Source organism: Anser anser, assembly GCF_964211835.1.
Source record: "Anser anser genome assembly, chromosome: Z".
Classification (NCBI taxonomy): domain Eukaryota; kingdom Metazoa; phylum Chordata; class Aves; order Anseriformes; family Anatidae; genus Anser; species Anser anser.
The window spans coordinates 57,945,941-57,969,512 of NC_139723.1; the positions used below are offsets into that span (position 1 = coordinate 57,945,941).

Here is a 23,572-nt window from a genome sequence, read left to right on the forward strand (position 1 = left end):
TGGACTTTAGGAAAAATTTCTTTACCGTAAATGTGGTCAGTCCCTGAAACAGGCTTCCTAGAGAGGTGGTTGATGCCCCCTGCCTGCCAGTGTTCTAGAGACATTTGGACAATGCCCTCATTAATACACTTTAACTTTTGCTTAGCCCTGAAGTAGTCAGGCAGTTGGGCTAGACGATCTTTGAAGGTCCCTTCTGACTGAACTATTCTAAATAAATAAATAAATAGATCTTTATTTTTACTTCAAAACTGAAAATAAAGAAGAAAAACTACTTGGGCAGCTGCCACAGTCTTCCTTTGACAGGGCTGGCCCCACATGGTGTAGCTTTAGCCTGTTCCACCCTCATCGCCCTCTTGTTGAGTAAAAAGCCGTTAAGGAGTCTGTGAGTTGTATAGAAGCCTGCTCTTCTAAGATGTTCTGCATACTGTGGAAAAGGCCAGATCTTTTCAAATCAGCCTCTCTTCACTTTGAATACATACGTCATTACTTAGAACAGACTAGAACAAGATATTGACACTGTTTCAAGGGAAAATTTGCTACTGACATCAGTAGTAAGAGATTAAGAAACAGAATTTTTATTAACAACCTGACACACACATTTCCAAAAGAAACAGGAACAACACTTTTTAGGCTCTCCTGTTGAGCTCTGATTTATGGTGGATATTTTTTTCTGAAAGTACATTACATACATAAGTTACAAAAAAACAAAGTGAAAATAAAAGGTAATACACTTGCAGCATGAGTTACGATGTTGATTTTTATATTCAGTGCTCAGGAACATTTCATAGCAGAAGCCTTTTCCTTCACATTCTTCATCTATAGATGTGTTTCCAGATACAAATACTTAAGGAAATCTCTCAGGAAGCACTACAGAATCAAGCACCTTCTGAATGCCGAAACACAAACAAACTGCAAGCTTTTTATCTGTTTTTCTACTTAAACTTTGGTAACATTTAAAAAAAGACACACACACTAAATAATCAAAATTCATGCATATTTAGACCTGGCTTGCAGATGCTCTTTAGTACACAGGAAATACAGGTCAGGTTACTCTTCCTGGTGTATACACAGTAATCTTACTAGTCCATGAGAGAGATTAGCACTCATACCTAACATGTACTGCTACAGATATACTACAAATCACCTTAACAAATCTGTCTCAACTATAATATCATAATTTATCAAGTGTAAGTGCTACTTGGACATTGTGATGCTTTGACACAGTGCATGACTTCACTTCGTGACATGCACAGTGCTATCACAGCAGAGTTCAACCCACACACTCTTCCTTGCAGGACTTTTTTTCCCCTCCCACTGACAACAAAGTGGTGCTTTTTTTGTTTTGTTTTTGGAGCTTGTTAACACTGCTTCTAGATCAGACCCAAGGAAAATTGTACGTGTTGCACCCACCAAGAATGGTCTTTCAAGAAAAAGGTTACTAAGAACCAAACAGCAACTGTAAAAGATGCCCCTTCCCCCCCCCCTTTTTTTTTTTTTGGAAATTCATGGTTGCTTTGACATAGAAGCAGCCTTACTCAGTATTCCCTAGGATAAATAGAAATGATTTCATCTGACACGCAAAATGAATGTGGGGTGATAGTCACACAATATCAAAAATTGAGCAAGAAATTCATATGTAAAATTATGCCTTCTGACAGCTGGTACTTTTCTTTATTGTCTTTTTTTCTCCGCCTGCTCTTGCTGTCTCAAGGGCATGATTGAAAAACTGGGAAGTGAATGTCATAGTTTGCAAGCAGCAGAAGTATGTCTCAGTGGCTTGAAACAAAATCCATTTGACTCTTAATATCACCTGTGTGGTAGGGAAAGAAGAGAGAGAATATACTCTGGCAGTAACATAATCACCATTTTGAAAACATTACCCAGGACAGCCATGTACTTACTGTTTTGGCCTAGCTAACTCACCTACTCTGTGCTTCCCCAGGCATTTATTGCACTGGCTTCCAGCCATACACCTTCAGTAAACTGCGCTGTCTTGGACTGAAGCAATTTCACCTTCAGCATAATCTCTGCTACTCCGGAATCAGTTCTATAGCAAGTTAAAATGAATTTTCCGATGTAAACGCAAAATGGACAGCACAGTTACCATCACATCTCAGAAATGGAGTAGTGTTTAACAATACACATTAGGAAAGTGGAAATGTGTGCAAGGTAAACATACATTTTTCAAATACTTTTCACATCACCACAATAGTAGCCTTTCCTGTTAGGCAAGTTTAAAGAAATAGATTCTCCATTTAATGAGTTACTCTGATTAGTTCTCTGTCAAAACATTTCTCTGTGCTTCGTTCACCCTGTCCACACTTGAATGTTAAAATTACTGCAATTAAAATGCACATTGCAAAATACTTCTATTAACTAGTCCTTTCCCATACCTATACCCCTTGTTGTCCATCCTTAAAGCTTTTTGTAAGCAGAAAAGTTTTCAATCACAGAGAAGGGTATTACCTCAGCTGTTAACTCAAAAGGATGAACTAAATTGATAAATAGTGCAAGGAGTACAAAATCATTCACATACAAATTCAAGTAACCAGTTTTAAATCTACCATGACAGACTGAGATTAAAACCTCCTCGTAACAATCATCCTTACGACAAAGCCTGTGATTATGAAGAACGTGAGTTGTCTTCACCAGAAACTAACTTCTTCTGTACAGCTCGAAAATGAAGCTGCCTACTGCATATGGGATCAGTCTACCAACACAGATATTAATCACCATTCTCCCAATAAACAAACAGATCTTATCTGGAGGATTTACAAATAACTACTTATCACACAATGTAGAAGTCAAACAATTTTAAGAAAGCTCTTAGCTAAAAACTCCTTTGTAATTGTTCCTCTTTCTCCAGAGACCGTCTGTTCTAGAAGACTTACTCCTGCTACATACATGTATTTTTCTGAGTAAAGTAACCGGCAATTCTGAGTCAGAGCAAGCAGTCTGTTGTAGAGCTACACAATGGTTGTTTTCTCTCAGCAGATCTAAGGGTTAGCAGCCTAACTTCAACACTGAGGTGTAGTTAAACGTGTAATTTTTTGATTTAATTACTCTATTGCTAAGGAATCTGCTACCTGGGCAACACACTGCCCTTTCTATGTTTGGTGCAACTGGAATGTTTGAAAACACTGTCACAACTTCAAAAGCTGAGTTTTAAAAGTTAAAAGGTAATTGAGCTTTTTGGTTTTGAAGTTGTGACAACACTTCCAGATTTTTATTTAGGCTGATTTTAGAAATCTGAGCTGTGCTGCAAAATTGCATCTTTAATTAGCATAGGTTTTATACATTCATTCTGGTCGCCATCGATCTCAGCTTGTACATTTCAGCTTTTGGACCAATGGCTCCTCGTATTTAGCATAATTTTAATTTGGAGAGTTTCCAGCTTTTATTGCTTAGTTTACAAGGGGAAGCAATGTAAGAAGTTATTATTCTCCACCCACAGACTTTTTCCTGTTGCAATTTGAAATAAAAAAAAAAAAAAACAGAAGTCAAATAATTTTATTTTGCTTTTAACTAAATTATTTTGGGTTTGCTTATCTGCAAATCAAATTTTAGAAGAGTAGTGAGTTATAAAAATGGCCTCACACTTCCAACTACATGCCCACCCCCCCCCAGATTGTTCTTTAACTGTTTAAAATAGCCATTTATCACTTGAGGTACCATCTTACAGTGATGGGGAAAAGGTTAGTTGGTTTGTTTGTTTTTAAAGGGGAAGAAATATTTTTTAGGACAAAATACTTTATTTTTTTTTTCCAAAACATGTTCAGGCAGATGTAACAAGAACAAAGTACAGTAAAAAAATGACTCATGGCCTCCAATAGTTCATAAAGCACTAATCAAATACCTAATGTTTTGTCAAAGTTCTGTTCAGTCCAATATACATTTTTCATATTACAGAGGTAATGCCCACTTTACAGTGGCATCAGATAAAGTTTGTAAGACCATTATAACACAGTCACTAGTACTTGCTCTATAAATATACCAGCTTTTGACATGGTTTTATTTTACTCTAAACACATTGAGTGTAGTCTGAAGTCAAGTATAAATATCTTTCCTTGTGTCAGGAGTTCAGCACTAAGCTCAACAGGTTTGCATGGAATCTACCAAAACTCTTTCTCGCGTAAGTATTTATTTCATGATAGGAACTTTTAGCACCAGTCAATCCAAACAATGCTCATTGACTGTAACTTCTCTTTCAAAATGGAGAAGATGCACATAACTTGATGGCAATAAATGAATATATTTTTCTTCATGAAACCCTGCACAGCTTTTTTGTTACCTTTCAAAACTAATTGTGAACTACAGTGTGTCACATGCCAAACATGAAAAGAATGTTTGACAATTCAGAAACTGTCAAGGTTTCTCCTCCCATGCCATCTTTGCAGAGAAGGATAAAATAAATCAGTATAGACTGTGATCTCTTCTTCAGTATTCTAGCATTAAAGAAAATTAGAAGGCATTTTTTCCCCTCCTGCAAAATTAATTTAGTCAACATAAGTGGGAGTGAAGCATTTGACAAATTCTATACACAATGTATGTTGCGCCAGAAATAATAGTTCCAGCTTGTACTTTTACTTTCATGCCAATATTAATTCCACAGATAGCTCAAGAATGTAATGTATCTGTTGTGACCATCTATTTTGTAGGGCAAATCTCATTTTGGTCAATCTTTTTTCCCCTTTCTATCTAAACCATTCAGAAAAAGCTAAGAGAGAAGTTTGTAGATAGACGTAACTAGAGCACCTACTGCATTTAAGGCTTGAGGATGCAAGAATAAAGGGCATGGGGACAAAAGGGGTACGTCTGTCCCCTGTAGTGGAATACAGTGCAAAGAGCCCCAAGCCAGCTGAGACTCCAGCCAGCCATTCCATGCAATACAGAATAGTGGCATTACATTTGCGAAGAGGACAGGTCTAAACAGCCTAAAGTCAGCTTTATTGTTTCCATGCAGCAAGCTTGAGTACCTCTGCACTGGTTTTCCTTGTGCCAGAATAAGCACAGGGGAAGATGTTTTTTAATCACATCTTTGCAGTCTTTTCTGGCACCCCATTTCCTAGTCTGAAAATGTTTCTTATCTTATTGTTTTGCTAAGGTTGGAAAATCCAATGCCGACACACGTCATTAAGACTTTTTCCCCACCCTTGTGTTCTTCTTCAGGGGACTTCGTTTCAATTTTAAACATGATCTGGAAGAAGCTTCTCAGGTGTCGCAGAAATTCAATTCTGAGGGAGAAAAAACAACAGAATTTAAGAAACAAAACACAAAGCCCATCAGCAGTACCTACCAGTGCTGATTCCAGCAGTAAGCACAATGAGTACAATAAGCATGAGAAGATTGCTTAGTACAGAGAAATAGGTCTACAAGCTCCAAAAATTCTTACTTGCTTTGTTGCTAGTGATCCCTACTGAAATCACCATATGCTCTATATAAGCAGACAGAGAAAAAATGCCTGCCAACAGCAAGACAAAACAGTGATGAAGGAAGAAATGTGATGAAGGAAGACAGGAGAAAAAAAAGGTGTAGCCAGGCAAGGTCACTTACCCATGATGCTGACTCTCCATCAGGGCCATATGAACCCAGTACCAACCTATGGTAATCCTCTCCCAATATTTAAAGCAGAAATAAAAGATGAATAGGAATAGCCAAGAGGTTTGCATACGTCAAAAAGAGACATCAGATCCTAAAGCATGTGTTTGATTTGTACTAACTATTCCACTTCTGGGTTACGTGTTTCTTTAGAATCACTTCCAGATTCTTCATTCTTCCTGTTTTTTCATTAGTAATATTAGGATATTAGGAAAAATTTCTTTCCTGTGAGGGTGGTCAAACACTGGAACAAGCTTCCTAGCAAGGTGATTGATACCCCATGACTGTCTGTGTTCATTTGAGTAACGCCCTTTAATTTTTAGTTTGCCATGAAGTTGCGAGGCAGTTGGACCTGATGATCTCTGTAGGTCCCTTTCAACTGAGCTGTTCTGTTCTATTCTCTGCTGATTTTCAGGGGGAAAAAAAAAAAAAAGTAATTTCCTTTCATCATTTTAGAAGGGGGGCATAAAGAGCCTAAATGGACACAGTACTTCTAAATGCATACTGACCAGAGGAGCAGCAACAGGAAAAATAGTGAAAAGCATAAAAAAGAACTAACAAACAAACAAAACCAGCAAAACAAACAAACAAACAAAACAGTTGAAGATGACATTCCTACTGGCTTCTTCAAAACAGGGAATAAGCAGTTACACCGAAGTGTTACAAACATAAAAATAATAATTGCTCATGACAGAATTCTAGTCTCTTCGTGTCACAGTCACAGGCAAGTCAGCAGCCTTGAACTAATATTTAATCTCCTATATCAATTAGCATGTAATATTTTTAGGTTAAGTTTCACCTTTGAAGAAAGAGAATGTGTACACCCAGTCCACACATTTGTACAGCCAGCAATCTGAAAAAAGCCTCTGCTTTGCATGCTAAGAACATCATCACAAGCTTATCACACTTGTGTCATAACCCTAAATCAACAGAAAGTACCCACAAAATGCTAAGGAGTAGACCAAGAGCACAGTACAGTCCTCACTTAAACACCACAGGGCCTCCTGGTACCTCTTAATCACAGAAATTCAGGAGTATCCAAACATGAAGCACAGTGAGAGCTGCAGGAACAGAATTTGCTTTACCCACTTGAGTGCTGATGCTCCTGTGCTTGGACACACGCATGTGGAGAGGAGGGGAACAGCAGTAGCTTGGCAAAGAGAGGCTCCTGTTACCGACACTGGTCTGTGCTTGGTAAGATCTGTGATTCATCTCTAGAGCAGTCAGCTGAATACCTCTGCAGGGTGAACATGGGCACATGGCTCCTCCAGTTATGTAAACCTTTTCACCCCACCTTCCTGGGCTAGTGACCAGCCAGTTACAGGCACCAGCTCTCATTTCTTGAATGGGTTAACAGTTTAAAGGAAGAAATGAAGAGTGCCTTTTCTCCCATGCCTCCCCAGCTGCAAGGGTTCTGGTTGCTGCTATAATAGGCAAATGGGCATACGCTGGCACAAATGCTTCAGTAAAGCTGACAGGCAAAAGCTGTGTACCAGCCTCCGTGTTAGCTGGGTCCTTTCCCAGAGCTTTGGCAGTGTGACATGCAAGCAGCCAAGCCCAAAACAGCAGGAACACAGTGTTGAATAGCAAGGAGGGCACAGAATAAGCTGCACAAATGCTGCACAAAGGCAGCATGGAACCAAAATCTTTGGGGAAAAATCCTTGAAGCTGACCAGCAAGATCTGCAACATGTTCATGGGGTTTGTTCAGCCTGTACCTCTCTTTGTATGTTTGTAGACTTCCATGCTGATCTGCCTATTCTTTTGAGTAAAGAGAGAGTGAAAAAACAAAAGGGCTTTGCAAAAGGGAATGGGAGAGAAAGGGAGGCTGCCTGGAGACCAGGAAGGAGAATTTTTGAGCAGTGGGAAGAGGTAAGAACTCTGGAAACAGGACAAAAAGAGGGGGAAGAGACAAGGATAGGTGACAAAATGAGGTAGAAAGTGGGTTGGTATTAGCTTGAGGCTGATACAGGTCTGGTATGAGAAGGTCTACATCCCAAATAACAGAGGTGACTGCATCAAACACACATGTACAGACCAGAGGAGTGATGGAAGGACTGAGAAGTATAGCACAGTTTATTTTGCTGGAATTTTAGTCTGTATCTTCAGGCAAGAACAAGGCAGAGCTGAACACTTTCCTTTAAGCCAAGCTAATTGAGCCACACCTGAGATACTCCTCAGGGCAAGCCACCTCCAAATTAAAAATCATTGTACTACCATAAAAAAGAAAAAAGGCATAAAAGTCTGTTTACAGAATTGCCATCTTTTCCCAGAAGCCTGCTAAACAGCAGAGATAACACATCCACTTCACACATTTTAGCTTGCTGTCATGCCAAAGTGACCAGCTTGCCAATCACCGCCAGAGAAGACCTGGGCACCACCAACAGCTTCCTTGCTCCTCTACCCCAAAAACAGAGCAGGGCACAGGGGAGCTCACTCACAGTCCCCCCAGACTGTGCCCATCACACCAGGGGACACAAGGGTGCCAGAGCTGACCCTGCCAGACCTGGCCTGAAGTCTCTGCTCTCAAGACCAGACTAAGTTGCTCCAGAGTACCAGATCCTAGCCCCCACCTGCTGCCACCCTGGCCCATCACGTGGGGAAGGGGAGGCCTTGATCATGGCCCACCCAGGGGAGGAGGGAGAAGGGGCAAGTGAGAGAGCAGGGGGGCCGTGCCTATTCCCATTCCCTCTGGCTGAAACCCCCAAATGGCCTTGGAGCCGGGTCTGGGGGTCAGCTTAATGGGGCTGGGGTAGGACACTAGCATGCCTGCAGTGAGTGTCTGTGCCACAAGCCATGCCACAGGCCCTGCCCAGCCAACAGGTTTTTCCCTGGTGGCAGCCGAATAAACACCAATGGTGATGATCGAGCAGCGGCAGGTGCCACCTTCTGTGGCGAGTCTTCCCTCAGGCTGTGGCTGCCTTTTCTTCCTTCACTCATCTCGGCCCTGTCAGGTATTCCCCTGACATTTTTGGTGGCCTGCGTGCCACAGCTGTTGAGCAGTTCTCAAACGCAGTTTGTTCGTACTTTTGCTCCAAAGCTTTTTCCTCCCTGAGGCCACTCAAGCTGGCAGCAATGCTTTCTCGCTGCTCTCCTTCATGTGTCCTGCTTCATGCCGATTCACCTGCACGCAGACTAGCCCATCCTGCAAGACCTTCATTTCTTGCTTGATTTAAAATGTGTTGTTGTGCACAATTCAGCAAGGTGGTGGCACAGCCAGCTCCCAGTATTAAGCTCAGCTTGACAGACATGCACGCACTTCTGTGAAATCTGGAATATATATAGAAGACAATCCAGCTGGCCTCAGACCAAGTGGTCTTTTGGGGAGTAGTATCCCTCCTCAGGACAACGTTGCTCATGGCATTGCCTCCACGTTAGCAGGGGCAAAGGACATCTACCAGGGAAATGCACAAATGTGGAACACATTTCCTCATTGTGGTGGATGTATTCCAGAGTACCATATTCCCCTCACAGTGCTCTAATCCACCAGGTGAACTGTCACATTCATGCTACATTGTGCTAGGCGGGGAACTTAGTCTAGTTATATGGTTTATACACTCCAGCTTTGGAGTCTGGAGGTTAAAGTGTTAAATGCAGTCATGTCACAGTCCCAAGAGAGGAAAGGAGAGACAATGAAATGGAACACGACAGTAATTTAGTTCAAAAACTTGTGAATTAATGAGCCGCTCAAGGGCCAAATTTCTCAACCCTTTACCAGCTGCTTTAGTGAGGGCTTGATCTCACTTGAGATCATGAGAGTTACATGATCTCATGTGACACATGCTACTCCAGAATGGCTGCTACTGACCTTCATCCCTGTCATACACTACCTAGCCTGTCAGAACTGACAACCCACGCATTTGAAATCAGCCTGCTTACAAAATAAAATAGTGTGTTCGCATGACTTGCATGGTATTAAAAAAAAAAAAAGGGCTGAGCAATGCATGTCATTGCTTTGTTTCACCTTCTTAACTGTGCACTTCAAACACTGGTATTTACTACTTCGTATGCCTTTCACATGCATATGCTCTTCAGATGGGATTACTTTACCCCTGCAATGGGAAGCTTTCCTGTCTTCCTCCTCAAAATCTGATGAATGTTATTTCCAAGATAATAGGTGTTGAGAATAGCAGTTAGGCAATTTCTAGAGCTTATGTGATGGCACCACCATTCTTCAGTTATCACAGTACTGTACCTTTCACGTATACAGCACCGGTACCATGATAACCGAAAAAGGACAGTTCATAGTCTTATTGTTTGACACCATTGCCAGATAAACACCCCCCACCCCCATCTTGCTTAAAGAAAAAAACTCTTAGTCTCTATGAATAACTGTCAGCCACTTGTCATTCTGCTAGAGCAAATGAAATTTTTGATGCTGGATTCCCTTTACCTACCTGCATGTTGAAACTAACGATATGAGAAATTTATTCTTTTTGTGTCCTCTGAACAAGTACCAGCCACAGACAAATCTTTAACAAAATTCAAGACTAAAGGACATGACTAAACTCCACTGTTCAACAGGGCTAAAGCTCTAGGGCTGCACATAGCTCCAGAAAGTGAACTCTTGAGCTTTTTCCTTTGGACAGTCACAGCTTTAACATTTGGCTAACCATTCAAAACATGCCATTTAATGCCACAGCTCCAGAGAAATCACTAGGAAAACAAGGTAGTGTATGCTAGGCAACAAAAAGCTAACTGACGTACGCATACAATACGAGACCAACAACCAACAATAAACTCCATCTCTGTAATTTTCATTGCCTCAGAATCAGGAATAATATAGAACAGTAAGGAAATAATCTTCTAACATGTAGAAATAAATATAAGGTAACTTACACCACCTGTTTCATTTGAAGATGGGTACAAGTTGTTCTGTTGTTCTGACTTAGATAGTATCTTCCATACAGAAAAACATCTGTCATAAAACTACCAAATTAAACAAGACTAGGTAATTAAACTGAACAAAAACAACTTACGTGTATGGAGACAGAGGTCCTAACAGGACTTTGGAAACATCCTGTTGTCCAAGGGTCATGAGCAGCAGAACAAGGCTCTGGTTTGTTGAATCTACACAGCCTCCCTGCAAACCAAAATGTTTTAATAATTAATCTCTGTACAAACCAGAAATTGGGATGGGAAGAGAGTAACAGAGGAGAAAGATACACTTAAAAGGCTGAATTAGTGCTCTCAATTTTCATGGCCCAAAAAGATAAAAATCTACATTTTGTAATGATGATACATTAATTTCACTTGACAGGCTGGGAAAGGAACAGAACTCAACCAAAAATCAATAACCATGTCACACTAAAAAACGCATCCATTTTTCCCAACTTATTCTCTTCTAACACTACCAAAATTGAAACATTTCTGAACTCTAGTAACAACCATAAGCAGGAAGGTGACATGAACTTTTGCATTTCCACTCCTTGTAGTAAACTGAAAATAATTTAATAAACTGTAGCACAGCACATATAAAGATACCAGGATTTGCAGTACCTTATGGTAAGTATAAAGTATTACATTTAGACAAATAATAGTTCAGCCTTAGCAGCTGCAAAACAGTAAGTTAAAAGCTGATCGACATATACCCTCCTAAGCACCTACTGTTAATTTTTGTGGTTTTGCATATGTTTTCTCTCCATATTTATAATAGAATGGAATATTTTTATCACTTTGTGAAAGAGCCACTATGTAGAACTACATATACAACAGTCAAGTAAGTACAAGAATAAGTCATACATGCATGGTAAATTGTTTTGTATGCAGAAAGTGTTAACTATGATGAATATGAAAATTAGAATATGCAAATCAGGCTTTCCTTGTTTACAAAACTTAAACAAATTAAAAGGGTAACCTTCAGTCAATACTAGTGCAGAGAGAATTTACTAGGTATGACTATGCAAACACATGGAAATAAGAGACATAACATTATTCCGTATTTTCCTCATGTTCATCCTGATCCAAAGCCCCACAAAGTCTGTGAACAGTTTCCTGCAGGTTCAGGTTCAGGTTCAGATGCTAAACCCTCTACAAGCTCTCTGGAAAAAGCAAAACTGCAGAGCCATCCTTTTAAAACTGAACTCTCTAATGAGGTAAACTGGCAACTACCTTTCTGGGCAAAGAGAAAACTGTCATCATTTTCAGAGCTATCACCATTCAAACAGGCAAGGGAGGAGCAAAATAAATTTTGGAATAGATAGACTAAAAAAAAAATGATTTGACAACTTGAGCATACTTGCCCATTAAGAGTACAGAAAGAAGGACCTTTCCAAGGAGAGATACCGAATGTTTAATTTTCAAGATGGCCTTGTATCAGTATGACAAGCCTCAGCCCCATCCTTTTAAAAAAAACAAATTCTGCACTTCATGTAACAAGTAGTATACCACAATCAAGGAAACATCTTCATTACATATACCACCATGATCTAACTCATAGGAACACACTTTTACAGCAGCTCTTGTCATTTAAACTATGTGAACCTACTACACCAACGTTGAGAGGTTCATGTATTCAACCTAATGCTATCTACAGGAATGATAAAAATTATGTTTTCTCTTGAATGAACAAAGCACCAGCAGAATTTGCTAGTGCAACCTAGAGCCACAGCTCTCACCAGCTGCACTTGCAAATCTGAAACACGTAGAAGAAGCAGATGAGCATTTGGAAAGATGTATGCCTGATAAAGCACTTTTTATATCTGTAGTCATCTACTAATTCAAAATGCTCTTTACCATTTGGATGAAAACTTTACCTTTTGATGATTTTTTTTTTTAAAGCTGAAAACATTATAAAACGTCTATTTTTAATCCCTAAATTTATGACCTAGTATACAAAAAAAGCTTCAATCAGCAGAGACAACCATGTCCTGTACGATATATCAACACATGATGCATCCATCAGATCTTAGCTGCTCACAAGATCTCCCTTGCTGCAATGAGTCAGTCATCCCTACTATTGAGCATTAGCAATGTATTGTCATGCCCATTCCCACACAGGCAATTGCCATACAGGCAAATTAAGTGATTTGCTTGTAATCTAATGCTGACAGAACAGTAGCTTGTGTCAAATTAAATACAAAGAGATGCCACTCCCAGGGAGGCCAACTTTTCTCCCTCAATCTACCTGCTGCTTACTCAGGAGTGCAAAAAGAACAATCCTCCCACTAGAAATGGGATGGGCAAAGTCAGAGCTAAACTGCTGACATTTGTTCCAAAACAGCCGGCACTGTTACCAGCCTAGGATGCAGTTTGTAGTTCATGTTGATTCAGTTTATGGTAGTTTCTCCATTACTGTTTCCACTGACAACAGAGCCAGATCCAGGACATAAGTAGAGACACAGGCCACTTAAAATCCAGTCAATTTTGAAATGCTGCAATACAAATATCACAGTCTATATGTACAAACAAAAATAACTCTGGGCGTTTGACAACAGTGTTTTGAAAAGGATTATTCTTCAGAGCTTGAACCCAGCTTGAATTAAGTCTTGCTAACACTTTAGGATACACACAATTTTCTCTCTTACATGTGTGGTGTATACTTGCATGCCTCAATACGCCCTGAGGTGTATCATTCATTAGGTGAAATGCAAAACTGTTTTCAGTGGGATAGAGCTGAGACATATCCCACTGAAGCAAGGTCATCTCCAAAGTTAAGCCTTCAGTGAAATGCTTCACTTGTATTACCTCTAGTTACACTGAACAGCCTTACCCCTTACACCCTCCCAAGCTCCCGTAACAACTCTAACTTTCCTCACAGAAGAGCTCAGACTTAATTAGGTATTACATCCTCCCCAGTTTCCCCTGATCACTAGGGATATAAGCATTCATTTCGTTTCCAGTTCTTCCAGGCCCTTCCACCCTGTCAATCATCTACTATATAAAGTTCCCATAACTAGCTCCTTTCAAATGCGTGAAGGGACGCTTTCTTTATTGCCCTTCTACAATTAAGCTTATGTAAGAATTGCACACAGATTTCTAAAGACAAAACTAGTTACTCCATGTCCCTCTTTCAGGGCCCCTGTAATTAGCACTGTGCCATTTACTATTAGTCAATTAGCTCTGATATCCTTCCTTCAACAAAGATACATTAAAAAAAGCTCCACAGACTCCCAGAATCACATGCCCTCTTCAATTTCTTTTTGAAGGTTTAGTAATAGGCACCATTTAGCACTTAGTATAGCAAGACTCAACTCCTTAGATTTGCTATGTGGTAAAGTTCATCTAATAGCAAGCATTAAGCAAGCACTTCAAGAGATGCCTGTGAGCCCCTTTAAACAGTAATGAACTCCAATAGCAGTGTGGGTGACCCTGACTGCTAAAACCCTCTGCAGAGAATCATCTTCAATGCTGCCAGGATGCTCTTTTCTGATAAAACCTCTCCAGCCCCCGCAGCACAGTACCTACAGATAAGGCACAGATGGAGAAACAGTTTCGAGCAGAAAACAGGCAATTGAAGCACAGGGAGAACAATTCTCCCAAGCCCTTTTTTCAGTGAGTAACAAGTGTAAAGAGAGTGGGTCTTAAGGACTGCCTGCTCAAAGCAGTCTGTTCTTGTCCCATGCACAACTTTCCAAACTTTTTACTGTTTCACCAGACATGTTATATAGGCAAAGAAACAACAACAAAATACACAGTACATTCAAAACAGGCAAACATCACACACTTTGCAATGTGTTTTTTATACCCTCTCTTGTGTCAACACTGGATCAAACTGACCCAAGCTTGAAAAAAAAAAACATTTTTTTTTAATTGTTGGTAAGCACTCTGTGTCATAACATAAATTGCTTAACTCAAGTGCCAGCTTTGTCATGGAAGGCCACAGCTAACAGCCTCATTCACTAAGAGTCTGATCTTCAAAAACAGTGAAAACCCATGCCCCATCAGTTCATCATTCAAAGACTTGTCTGTTCCCCAAATACCTTTTTGTGTTGTCCTGAGATATGTACTATCTAGGTTTGCTTTGCAGAATTTGACTGAACACATTTAATGGCTGCAGTATGTCCAAAATTAAAATCATCTAGTCATGGCCTTTTCAGTCCTCTTCATTTTGGTAGTTCTGACTTCTGACTCCACAGAAAGTATATCATCTGGACAGACTCCCCCCAATAGCTTCAATCTGTCAAGTGCTGGACGGTTTTCAAGGGAAAAGAGAAGCTATTGCTGCTGATAAAAACATGTAGAAATTGGATTTTCATGCCTGCTTTAATCTGACTACCTGAACATCTTTTCCAAGAGGTCTACGCAAAGTAACAGGTGTACTGAATTTTACCTGTTTTTTTTTTTTTTAAAAAAAAATGAAGATTTTACAATTCACCCCTCAAAAATAGCTAACTGTTGCTACACAATCGCTTGTAGAAATGTAGAGATGGTTTCACTGGCTGTTAGCTCTCCAAGCATGCTAGACTTTCAAATACAAGGGGTCTGACCTGTACCCAGGAAAAAAATCTGTTTGTGGCACTTCTGAGATAAGAACCCTGGACTAGAAATGATCCTTTGCAGTTTTACCAATAACAGCATTACCAGTCTGTATAGACAGAAGAGTGCTTGCAAACCTCTAACAGTACTTGTATTCTTTGTCTCTCCGAATGACACAGTCCTTCGTAAGCATCTATATAGCTGTTTGGGAAGGGAAACTGCAGAGTATTTTTGGAATCTTTTTCATTGCTTGCATCTAAGAGGAGAGGGAAAGTCCTCTAGCAACATGGTGCATGTAAGACAAGTTTTAAACACAGCAGGGAATACATGAAATACTTTTCGGTGGCAATGTTAGGGTTATACTTGAGTTCTAGCATATACTGAAAAAAAATAAAGAAATAGTTGAAGACTGGAACAAGTGGGCAGGTTGGTAATTCAGACAGATAAAGAATGTGTTTGCAGCAGAGAAAGCAAAAGATAACAGATGAACAACCTATCCACTGGCATGGATGTAAGGTCTAAGACTAAGGGGTATTTTTATAACTGACTACATTACCTAAAACAGGCTATTATTAATGGCATTTTAAATAATTTGCCATGTCCTAACAGGTTATTCTACTTCAGAGCAAATAAATCTTTATTTATTAAGACATTGAGTACAATTTGTAAATGGCTGCCTCCTAAAGGCCAAATGTGTTTTGTCAGCACTAACAACTGCTTATTTTAACATCAGTGGAGATACACAACGAGAGTTGATAGGTTCTTTATTAAATCAGAAGCTCAGTAATTGCTAAATAATTTGTTAGACTGAGGGGTGGTCATCTATTAGAAGTCTCACCACAAATGAAAACAAGCATTTTAATAAAAATAATCATGCTGTGGGAAATTGTGATGCACTTAAGATTCTTACGGAAACTCTGTCCTACGTCCTTTCTAACAAACCATTTAGTCAGTTCCTCATACAACAAACCTCAGGACATTTGAGTTTGTTATTGCCACAGTGAAGTGGCCAGCATTGAGGCTAGCTACTTTTTTCCTTCCTTCCTCTTTCTCATACTTTCCCACTCACAACACCCCATTCCTACTGCTAGTGCATTAACACTTATGTCGTATGATTAGAAATGTAAGGTGACCATATGAAGCCAAGTGACCTCTGCTGCAGACAGAAGGCAATGAAAGCAAAATTTGTCTCTACTATGATCTGTAGTAACATATCCTGGACACAAGAAATAACATGGCAGAGTAACTCATTATACCAGTAAATGATCCATTCAAAACCACTCCTCATCTGGATCAAGAATACGCTTGTAGCATCAGATCACTTTTCTGTTTGGAACTCAGCCTGTCTGAGGGTACCCCCAAATCACCTGTTGCTTCATCAATATATCATCACCTTCTTCCCCTTCAGCTATACACACAAAACATATTGGCCACTTACCCTATAGATCTCCTCAAGCAACAGCTTAGCACAATTCTGGCCAAGTTCCTCAGGAAGCACAGCTGCTCCTTGGCCCTGAGGGTTTGAAGCTAGCTCAGCACTGAGAATAGTGCCGTTGATGGTTTCTGCAATAAGGCACATGCCAAATCCTGGAGATCTGTAAGAAAAGCACATTTGATTTGAAAACAAAATTGAATAAGAAGCCAAGAAGAAATGTCAACCTCCTCCTCAATTCACAGGCAGCTCCACTCATACGACACTACTGGAAATATGGACTTACTGACAAAATTCCTGTTCTATACATTTCATTCATCCTGAAAAAAACATTAATTTAGAAGTTAAACCCACTATCATTAGCGCCAAATATACTGTGCTGGATATTCCTGGCACAAACTCTTTAAAAAGAAAAGCAATTAAAAAAACAAAACAATCAAGCCTCAGAATAACAATTTTTGTTAAAAAAAAAAATTTGATGAACATTTCTAAAGTATCTGGAGTTTCTTCTCTGTTATGTTCAAAAACAAAAACAAAACTGACTTTCTTTAGGAATCCATCTCTTTCCCTGGAAGCTTCACCACGTAGCAAGATCAGACCCATAGCCCTAGCATCAAGAAGGAGGATAAAAGAACCTGATTCATATTACTTGAATTTCCAGTCACTTCTTTTCACTTACAGTTCAATATCATCCAAATCATTACAACCACACAAGAATTCTGAACATATAATTTGAAGAAAAAAAATGCGTTTTACTGAGAGTTTAGGATCCTAAAAAATGCTACTGTGAGTGTTAAGAAACACTTTTGCTACAACAAAGTAACAGATGTCTGAGTATGGCTTGCTGAGAAATCAGATAGCTATAACAAGGGAAAAAAAACATAAGATCTTTGTATTTATAGACTCTAGAAGAACACTAACAGCTAGCCATTCAAAATAAGGTTAGCTTCCCTCCACTTACAGGATTTCCCACAGTTCTGGACTCACACAGTATCAGATTTCTAGGTTGGAAGAGACCTCAAGATCATCGAGTCCAACCTCCGACCTAACACTAAGTACTCCACTAAACCGTATCGCTAAGCTCTACATCTAAGCGTCTTTTAAAGACCTCCAGGGATGGTGACTCCACCACCTCCCTGGGCAGCCCATTCCAATGCTTAATAACCCTTTTGGTAAAGAAGTACTTCCTAACATCCAACCTAAAACTCCCCTGTCGCAACTTTCGCCCATTCCCCCTCATCCTGTCACCAGGCACGTGGGAGAATAGACCAACCCCCACCTCTTTACAGCCTCCATTAAGGTAACTGTAGAGAGCAATAAGGTCGCCCCTGAGCCTCCTCTTCTCCAGGCTGAACAAGCCCAGCTCCCTCAGCCGCTCCTCGTAAGACTTGTTCTCCAGACCCCTCACCAGCTTGGTCGCCCTTCTCTGGACTCGCTCGAGCACGTCCATGTCCTTCCTGTAGCGAGGGGCCCAAAACTGAACACAGTACTCGAGGTGCGGCCTCACCAGAGCTGAGTACAGGGGCACAATCACCTCCCTAGTCCTGCTGACCACACTGCTTCTTATACAAGCCAGGATGCCGTTGGCCTTCTTGGCCACCTGAGCACACTGCTGGCTCATATTCAGCCGACTATCAACCAATACTCCCAGGTCCCTCTCGGCCAGGCAGCTTTCCAGCCACTCATCTCCCAGCCTGTAGCGCTGCTTGGGGTTGTTGCACCCCAGGTGCAGGACCCGGCACTTGGCCTTGTTGAACTTCATGCAGTTGACCTCAGCCCATCGGTCCAGCCTATCCAGATCCTCCTGCAGAGCCTTCCTGCCCTCGAGCAGATCGACACACGCACTTAGCTTGCTGCTGCCTCCACTACCCAAACTTAATTAAAATAGTCCCACTGACCCCAAACCTACCCAGAACAGTAAGGAACACCACCGACACCAACAAATCACAAAAACAAAGCCTAATCACCAGTAAACACATGTACTGGGTCTGGCTGGGATGGTGTTAACTTTCCCTGCAGCAGCCCATACAGTGCTGTGCTCTGCACCTGTAGCTAGAACAGCAGTGGTATCACTCCAGTGTTGTGTCTGCTGCTGAGCTGTGCTGGCACAGCATCAGGACTTCCTCCGGTCCCACCAGAACCAGCAGGCTGGGGGTGGGCAAGAAGCAGGGAAGGGACATCACCAGGGCAGCTGACCTAAACCAACCAAAGGGATATTCCACACCATGTGGTGTCACACTCAGCAATAAAAGGTGGGAAAGGGGAAGGAGAAGGTGCAGCTGTTGTTATGAAGACTGTCCTCCCAAACAATTGCTACATGTATTGAAGCCCTGCTTTCCAGGACGTGACTGAGCATTGCTCATTGATGAGAAGTAGAGAATTTTTTTTCTTCCCTTTGTGTTTCCACATGGTCTTTGCTTGTTCCCTGCCCCCCCCCCCCCCATTTTCTTTTCCCTTTAATCAAATTATCCTTATATCAATCTTTGAGACTTCATTTCCTTCCCAGCATACTTTCTTCTCCCTGCTCTTCTTCTGAGGAGGGGGAGTGAAAGAGTACTTGTGGTGGAGTATGGCTGCCCAGCAGGGTAAAACTACCACAACACACTCTTCCAGTGTCAAAGAAGAACAAGTCCTTTACATGCAATTCAGTAGGGAGTGAACAAAAAGCTATCAGTGATTCCCACATATATTCAACTGCCTGTACTTGCTAAGCAACACAGAAAATATGTTAAAGATGTTTCTCTTCTTCTTTCCTTCCTGTGAAAGACTGAGAGAGATCTAGACAGCAAGACAAGAACACTGTCAAAGATGTTATTTCTTAGGGGCTACAGCTTCGACATAAATCCTTTAGTAATTATACCTACAAGCAGATTTTGTTAGCGTTCAGTAGCATGTGGCAAATTGCCTAAACAAAAAACAAAATCATCTAGTGCCTCATCCATACGCAGACAGGATTAGGAAGTATCTGCACAAACATTCTTCTGCAAATTCTATAAACAGAACCAGAAAGTTTTTGTTCAGAAAGACATTACAGGTGGAAGAAGATGCTCAGATCTATTTCCTGAAGCTTCTGTCACTGTGCAAGGGATATAGTTCAAGATCCTGTATTCTGAAATCAGAGCTTGGTTTGGGCTGGGCACAGATAGGCCGCTGTTCTTACTCGTCCCTGGGAATTAGCGTTGGAAACAAGACATGTTTTACTTTCCTTCCTTGTCCTGCCAACACATATACACACAAGTAACAGAACCAGGTAATAAGAAAAACTTTTCTGAAGTGTCACTATAATCGTGCTCAATGAGATAGCACAGCAGCAGCAGAGAGTGACAGGCACCAGCAAGATGGAAAGGGGAATTCATTTTTTCTTCCCCTACTATTATGTATTCCTCTGCGTTGGTTAATCATGCAAGTAGAAAAAGTAATGGTGCTACCCAAATTAATTTGAATTTTCCACTTTATAGAGAGATACAAAAAAAACAAAACCCATGACGACAACAACAACAACAAAAGACCCCCAAAACTTCACACCTCCCAAAAAAAGAGGTTTCAAAATTTTGTTTACTGTTAATAATCTGGAGCCACAAGACTTACTATCCTGGAATATTAAATATGATGGAGAATCAGAAAAAAAGGAAAAATACTTTAAAGTCAACAATTTTAGATGTGTACGCTTATGAAACTAAAATAGTATCTTGAAGGTAATACTTCACGGAGAAGAAACAGTGAAAAAGCGTGCATGCTTGGATTTGAGCATACAGAAAAAAAGACAAATAAAACAGTTATCCAGATCTTCAACCTCAAAGAAAAGCGACAAGAGGACAACAAAGCTGACAGGTATCAGTAAAATTGTCTGAATCATATGCAACACATCTGTGTTCTTCGAGCAAACAAAAATCTGTGGAAGTACAGTAAATTAATACTTCAAATAAATGTTCAGTTCTTCTTGGTAAAAGGACGCTACTGCAGCTGTTTATGTCACGGTAAAGCAGAGGACAACCCATATAGCTCAAATACATTAGAAAACAGCTTTGTCCCATCCTTAATACTACCATTTCCATCAGAAAGTCTAGAGTCATATTTAAACATTAGTCCAATGCACCTCTGACCATAATTTCACTCACTCCAGAGTAACAGGATTAAAACCAAACAGAGCTCAGCCTGTCTTTTGGGGCAGAAACAATGTACTACATTCTTTAAAAAGACACACAGTTTATAACCCTGTACCATAAGGGGCCGCCGGTAGCCTAGCAGTTGCACCACTCGCCTGCCACGTCACTGCACACGGGGATCGCAGGCTCAAACGGGCTTCTTTGGGGGTCTGTTATAGACCACCAAACCAGGATGAAGGGATGGATGAGGAGTTATATAAGCAGCTGGTGGAAGTCACTCGATCGCCAGCACTTGTTCTCATGGGGGACTTTAACTTCCCAGACATATGCTGGAAATACAATACAGCACTGAGGAAGCAGTCTAGAAGGTTCCTGTTGTATGTGGAAGACAGCTTCCTGACACAGCTGGTTAGTGAGCCTACCAGAGGGGGTGCCCTGCTAGACCTGCTGTTCATGAACAGAGAAGGACTGCTGGGAGATGTGGTGGTCAGGAGTTGTCTTGGGCAGAGTGACCGCAACATGGTGGAGTTCTCTATTTTTGGTGAAGTCAGGAGGGGAATCAGTAACACCGCTACCTTGGACTTCCGGAGGACAAACTTTGAATTGTTCAGGACACTGGTATGGGAGTCAGTCCTGAAGGACAGAGGGGTCCAGGAAGGCTGGATGCTCCTCAAGAAGGAAATCTTAAAGGCACAGGAGGAGGCTGTCCCCACCTGCCATAAGATGAGCTGGCAGTAGAGAAGACTGGCCCGGCTGAACAGGGAACTTTTGCTGTGTGTCTGGGATAAAAATAGAGTTTATGTCTGGTGGAAGAAGGGGCAGGCAACTTGGGGAGAGTACAAGGAAGTTGCCAGGACATGAAGAGAAAAAATCCAGAAGGCCAAAGCTCAACATGAGCTCAACCTGGCCACTACGGTTACCAAAAAATGCTTTTATAACTATATTAATGGCAAAATGAGGGCCAAAGAGAATCTCCGTTCTTTACTGGATACAGGGGGGAACATAACTACTGAGGATAAGGAAAAGGCTGAGGTTCTTAATGTCTTCTTTGCATCTGTCTTTACTAGCCAGACCACTTACCCTTGGGGAACTCAGCCTCCCGATCTGGAAGTCTGGGATGGGGAGTAGAAGAAACCCCCACAGTTCAGGTGGAAACAGTTAGAGACCTGCTGCTCCACCTGGACTGTTAAAAAGTCCATGGGGCCAGATGGGATCCACCTGAGGGTGCTGAAGGAGTTGGTGGATGTGACTGCTGGGCTGCTTTCCATCATCTATCAGCTGTCATGCTCATCTGGAGAGGTCCCAGAGGACTGGAGACTTGCTAATGTGACGCCCACCTCTAAGAAGGGCTGTAAGGAGGACCTGGGCAACTACAAGCCTGTCAGCCTGACCTCGGTGCCAGGAAAGGTGATGGTACAGGTCATCTTGAAGGCAATCACACACCATATGGGGGACAACAGGGAGACCAGGCCCAGTCAGCATAGGTTCATGAAAGGCAAGTCCTGCCTGACCAACCTCATCTCTTTCTGTGTGCAGGTGACCTGGCCGGTGGATGAGAGAAAGGCTGTTGACATAGTCTACCTAGACTTCAGCACAGCCTTTGACATGGTCTACCACAGTATTCTGGAGAAGCTGGCAGCCCATGGCTTGGACAGGTACACTCTTTGCTAGGTTAAAAACTGGCTGGACAGCCAGGCCCAGAGAGTGGTGGTGAATGGAGTGAAATCCAGCTGGCGACTGGTCACCAGTGGTTTTCCCTAGGGGTCGGTGTTGGGGCCCACCTCCTTTGATATCTTTATTGATGATTTGGATGAGGGAATTGAGTGCACTCTTAGTAAGTTTGCAGATGACACCGAGTTGGGGGTAAGTTTCGATCTGCCGGAGGGTAGGAAGGCCGTGCAGAGGGACAGGTTGGATTGATAGGCAGAGGCCAATGGGATGAGGTTCAACATGGCTAAGTACCAGGTCCTGCGCTTTGTCCACAACCCCATTCAGCACTACAAGCTAGGGGGAGAGTGCCTCAAAACCTGTGCAGAGGAAAAGGATCTGGGGGTGCTGACTGATGCTCGCCTGAACAGGAGCTGGCAGTGTGCCCAGGTGGCCAAGGCCGACAGCATCCTGGTTTGTATCAAGAATAGTGTAGCCAGCAGGACAAGGGCGGTGACCGTGTACTCAGCTCTGGTGAGGCCACACCTCAAGTACTGTGTTCAGCTTTGGGCCCCTCACTACAAGGACACTGAGACCCTGGACCGTGTCCAGAGAAGGGCTACGAAGCTGGTGAAGGGCCTGGAGCACAAGTCCTGTGAGGAGCAGCTGAGGGAGCTGGGGTTGTTTAGTCTGGAGAAGAGGAGGCTCAAGGGAGACCTCATTGCTCTCTACAGCTACCTGAAAGGAAGGTGTGGGGAGCTGGGGGTCAGCCTCTTCTTGCAGGTAACTAGTGACAGGACTAGAGGGAACAGCCTCAAGTTGCACCAGGAGGGGTTGAGGTTAGAAATTAAGAGACATTTCTTCATAAAGAGTAGTCAGACACAGGAAGAAGTTGCCCAGGGAGGTGGTGGAGTCATTGTCCCTGGGGGCGTTTAAGGAAAGGTGGGACCTGGTACTTGGAGACATGGTCCAGTGGGTGACAGTGGTAGTAGGGCAATGGTTGGACCAGATGATCTTGGTGGTCTTGGAAAAAACCTTGATGATTCTATGAGTGAAACAATGGTTATCTAGTGAATCATTCCATTTTCTCCTGTAAGGAATATTTATTTCATGTCAGCAGAACAGAAAATCATAGTCTAAAGCTCAGAAAAATTACAGATTAGAGCATACTAGCAGACAAACAAATGCCAAACTGAATTTCTGTTGCCTGCGAATAATTGGATACTCACTTTCCAGAGCTGACCCCCTTCATATGATCTGTGTAGATATAAATGTCTGGGAGGAATTTATTCAGGATGCCCCTTGCAGATTCCACCATTCTGTTTGCCATCTGTGGTGACACTCTGACAGAGTATCTACATTTCTGAGCTAAG

General features: G+C 41.7%; 1 protein-coding gene across 4 annotated transcripts in view; it reads right to left on the bottom strand.

The window, feature by feature from the left end:
• Positions 1 to 552: 552 nt before the first annotated feature.
• Positions 553 to 23,572, bottom strand: part of RCL1 (RNA terminal phosphate cyclase like 1) — a 36,758-nt gene continuing 13,738 nt past the window's right edge. Inside the window, exons 6-11 of one of the 4 annotated variants that reach the window (XR_014577194.1) lie at positions 23,429 to 23,554; positions 16,453 to 16,609; positions 10,577 to 10,680; positions 5,152 to 5,234; positions 1,924 to 2,047; positions 553 to 1,810 (exon numbers count right to left, since the gene is read on the bottom strand). Coding sequence is in view for 2 of the 4 variants with exons in the window: in XM_083819249.1 (XP_083675375.1) it covers positions 5,084 to 5,234; positions 10,577 to 10,680; positions 16,453 to 16,609; positions 23,429 to 23,554 (538 nt within the window). In the remaining 2 variants the exon portion in view is untranslated. Of the gene's footprint in view, positions 2,048 to 3,732; positions 5,235 to 10,576; positions 10,681 to 16,452; positions 16,610 to 23,428; positions 23,555 to 23,572 lie in introns of those variants that run through there. The other 3 variants (XR_014577195.1, XM_083819250.1, XM_083819249.1) reach the window with 3 other exon arrangements.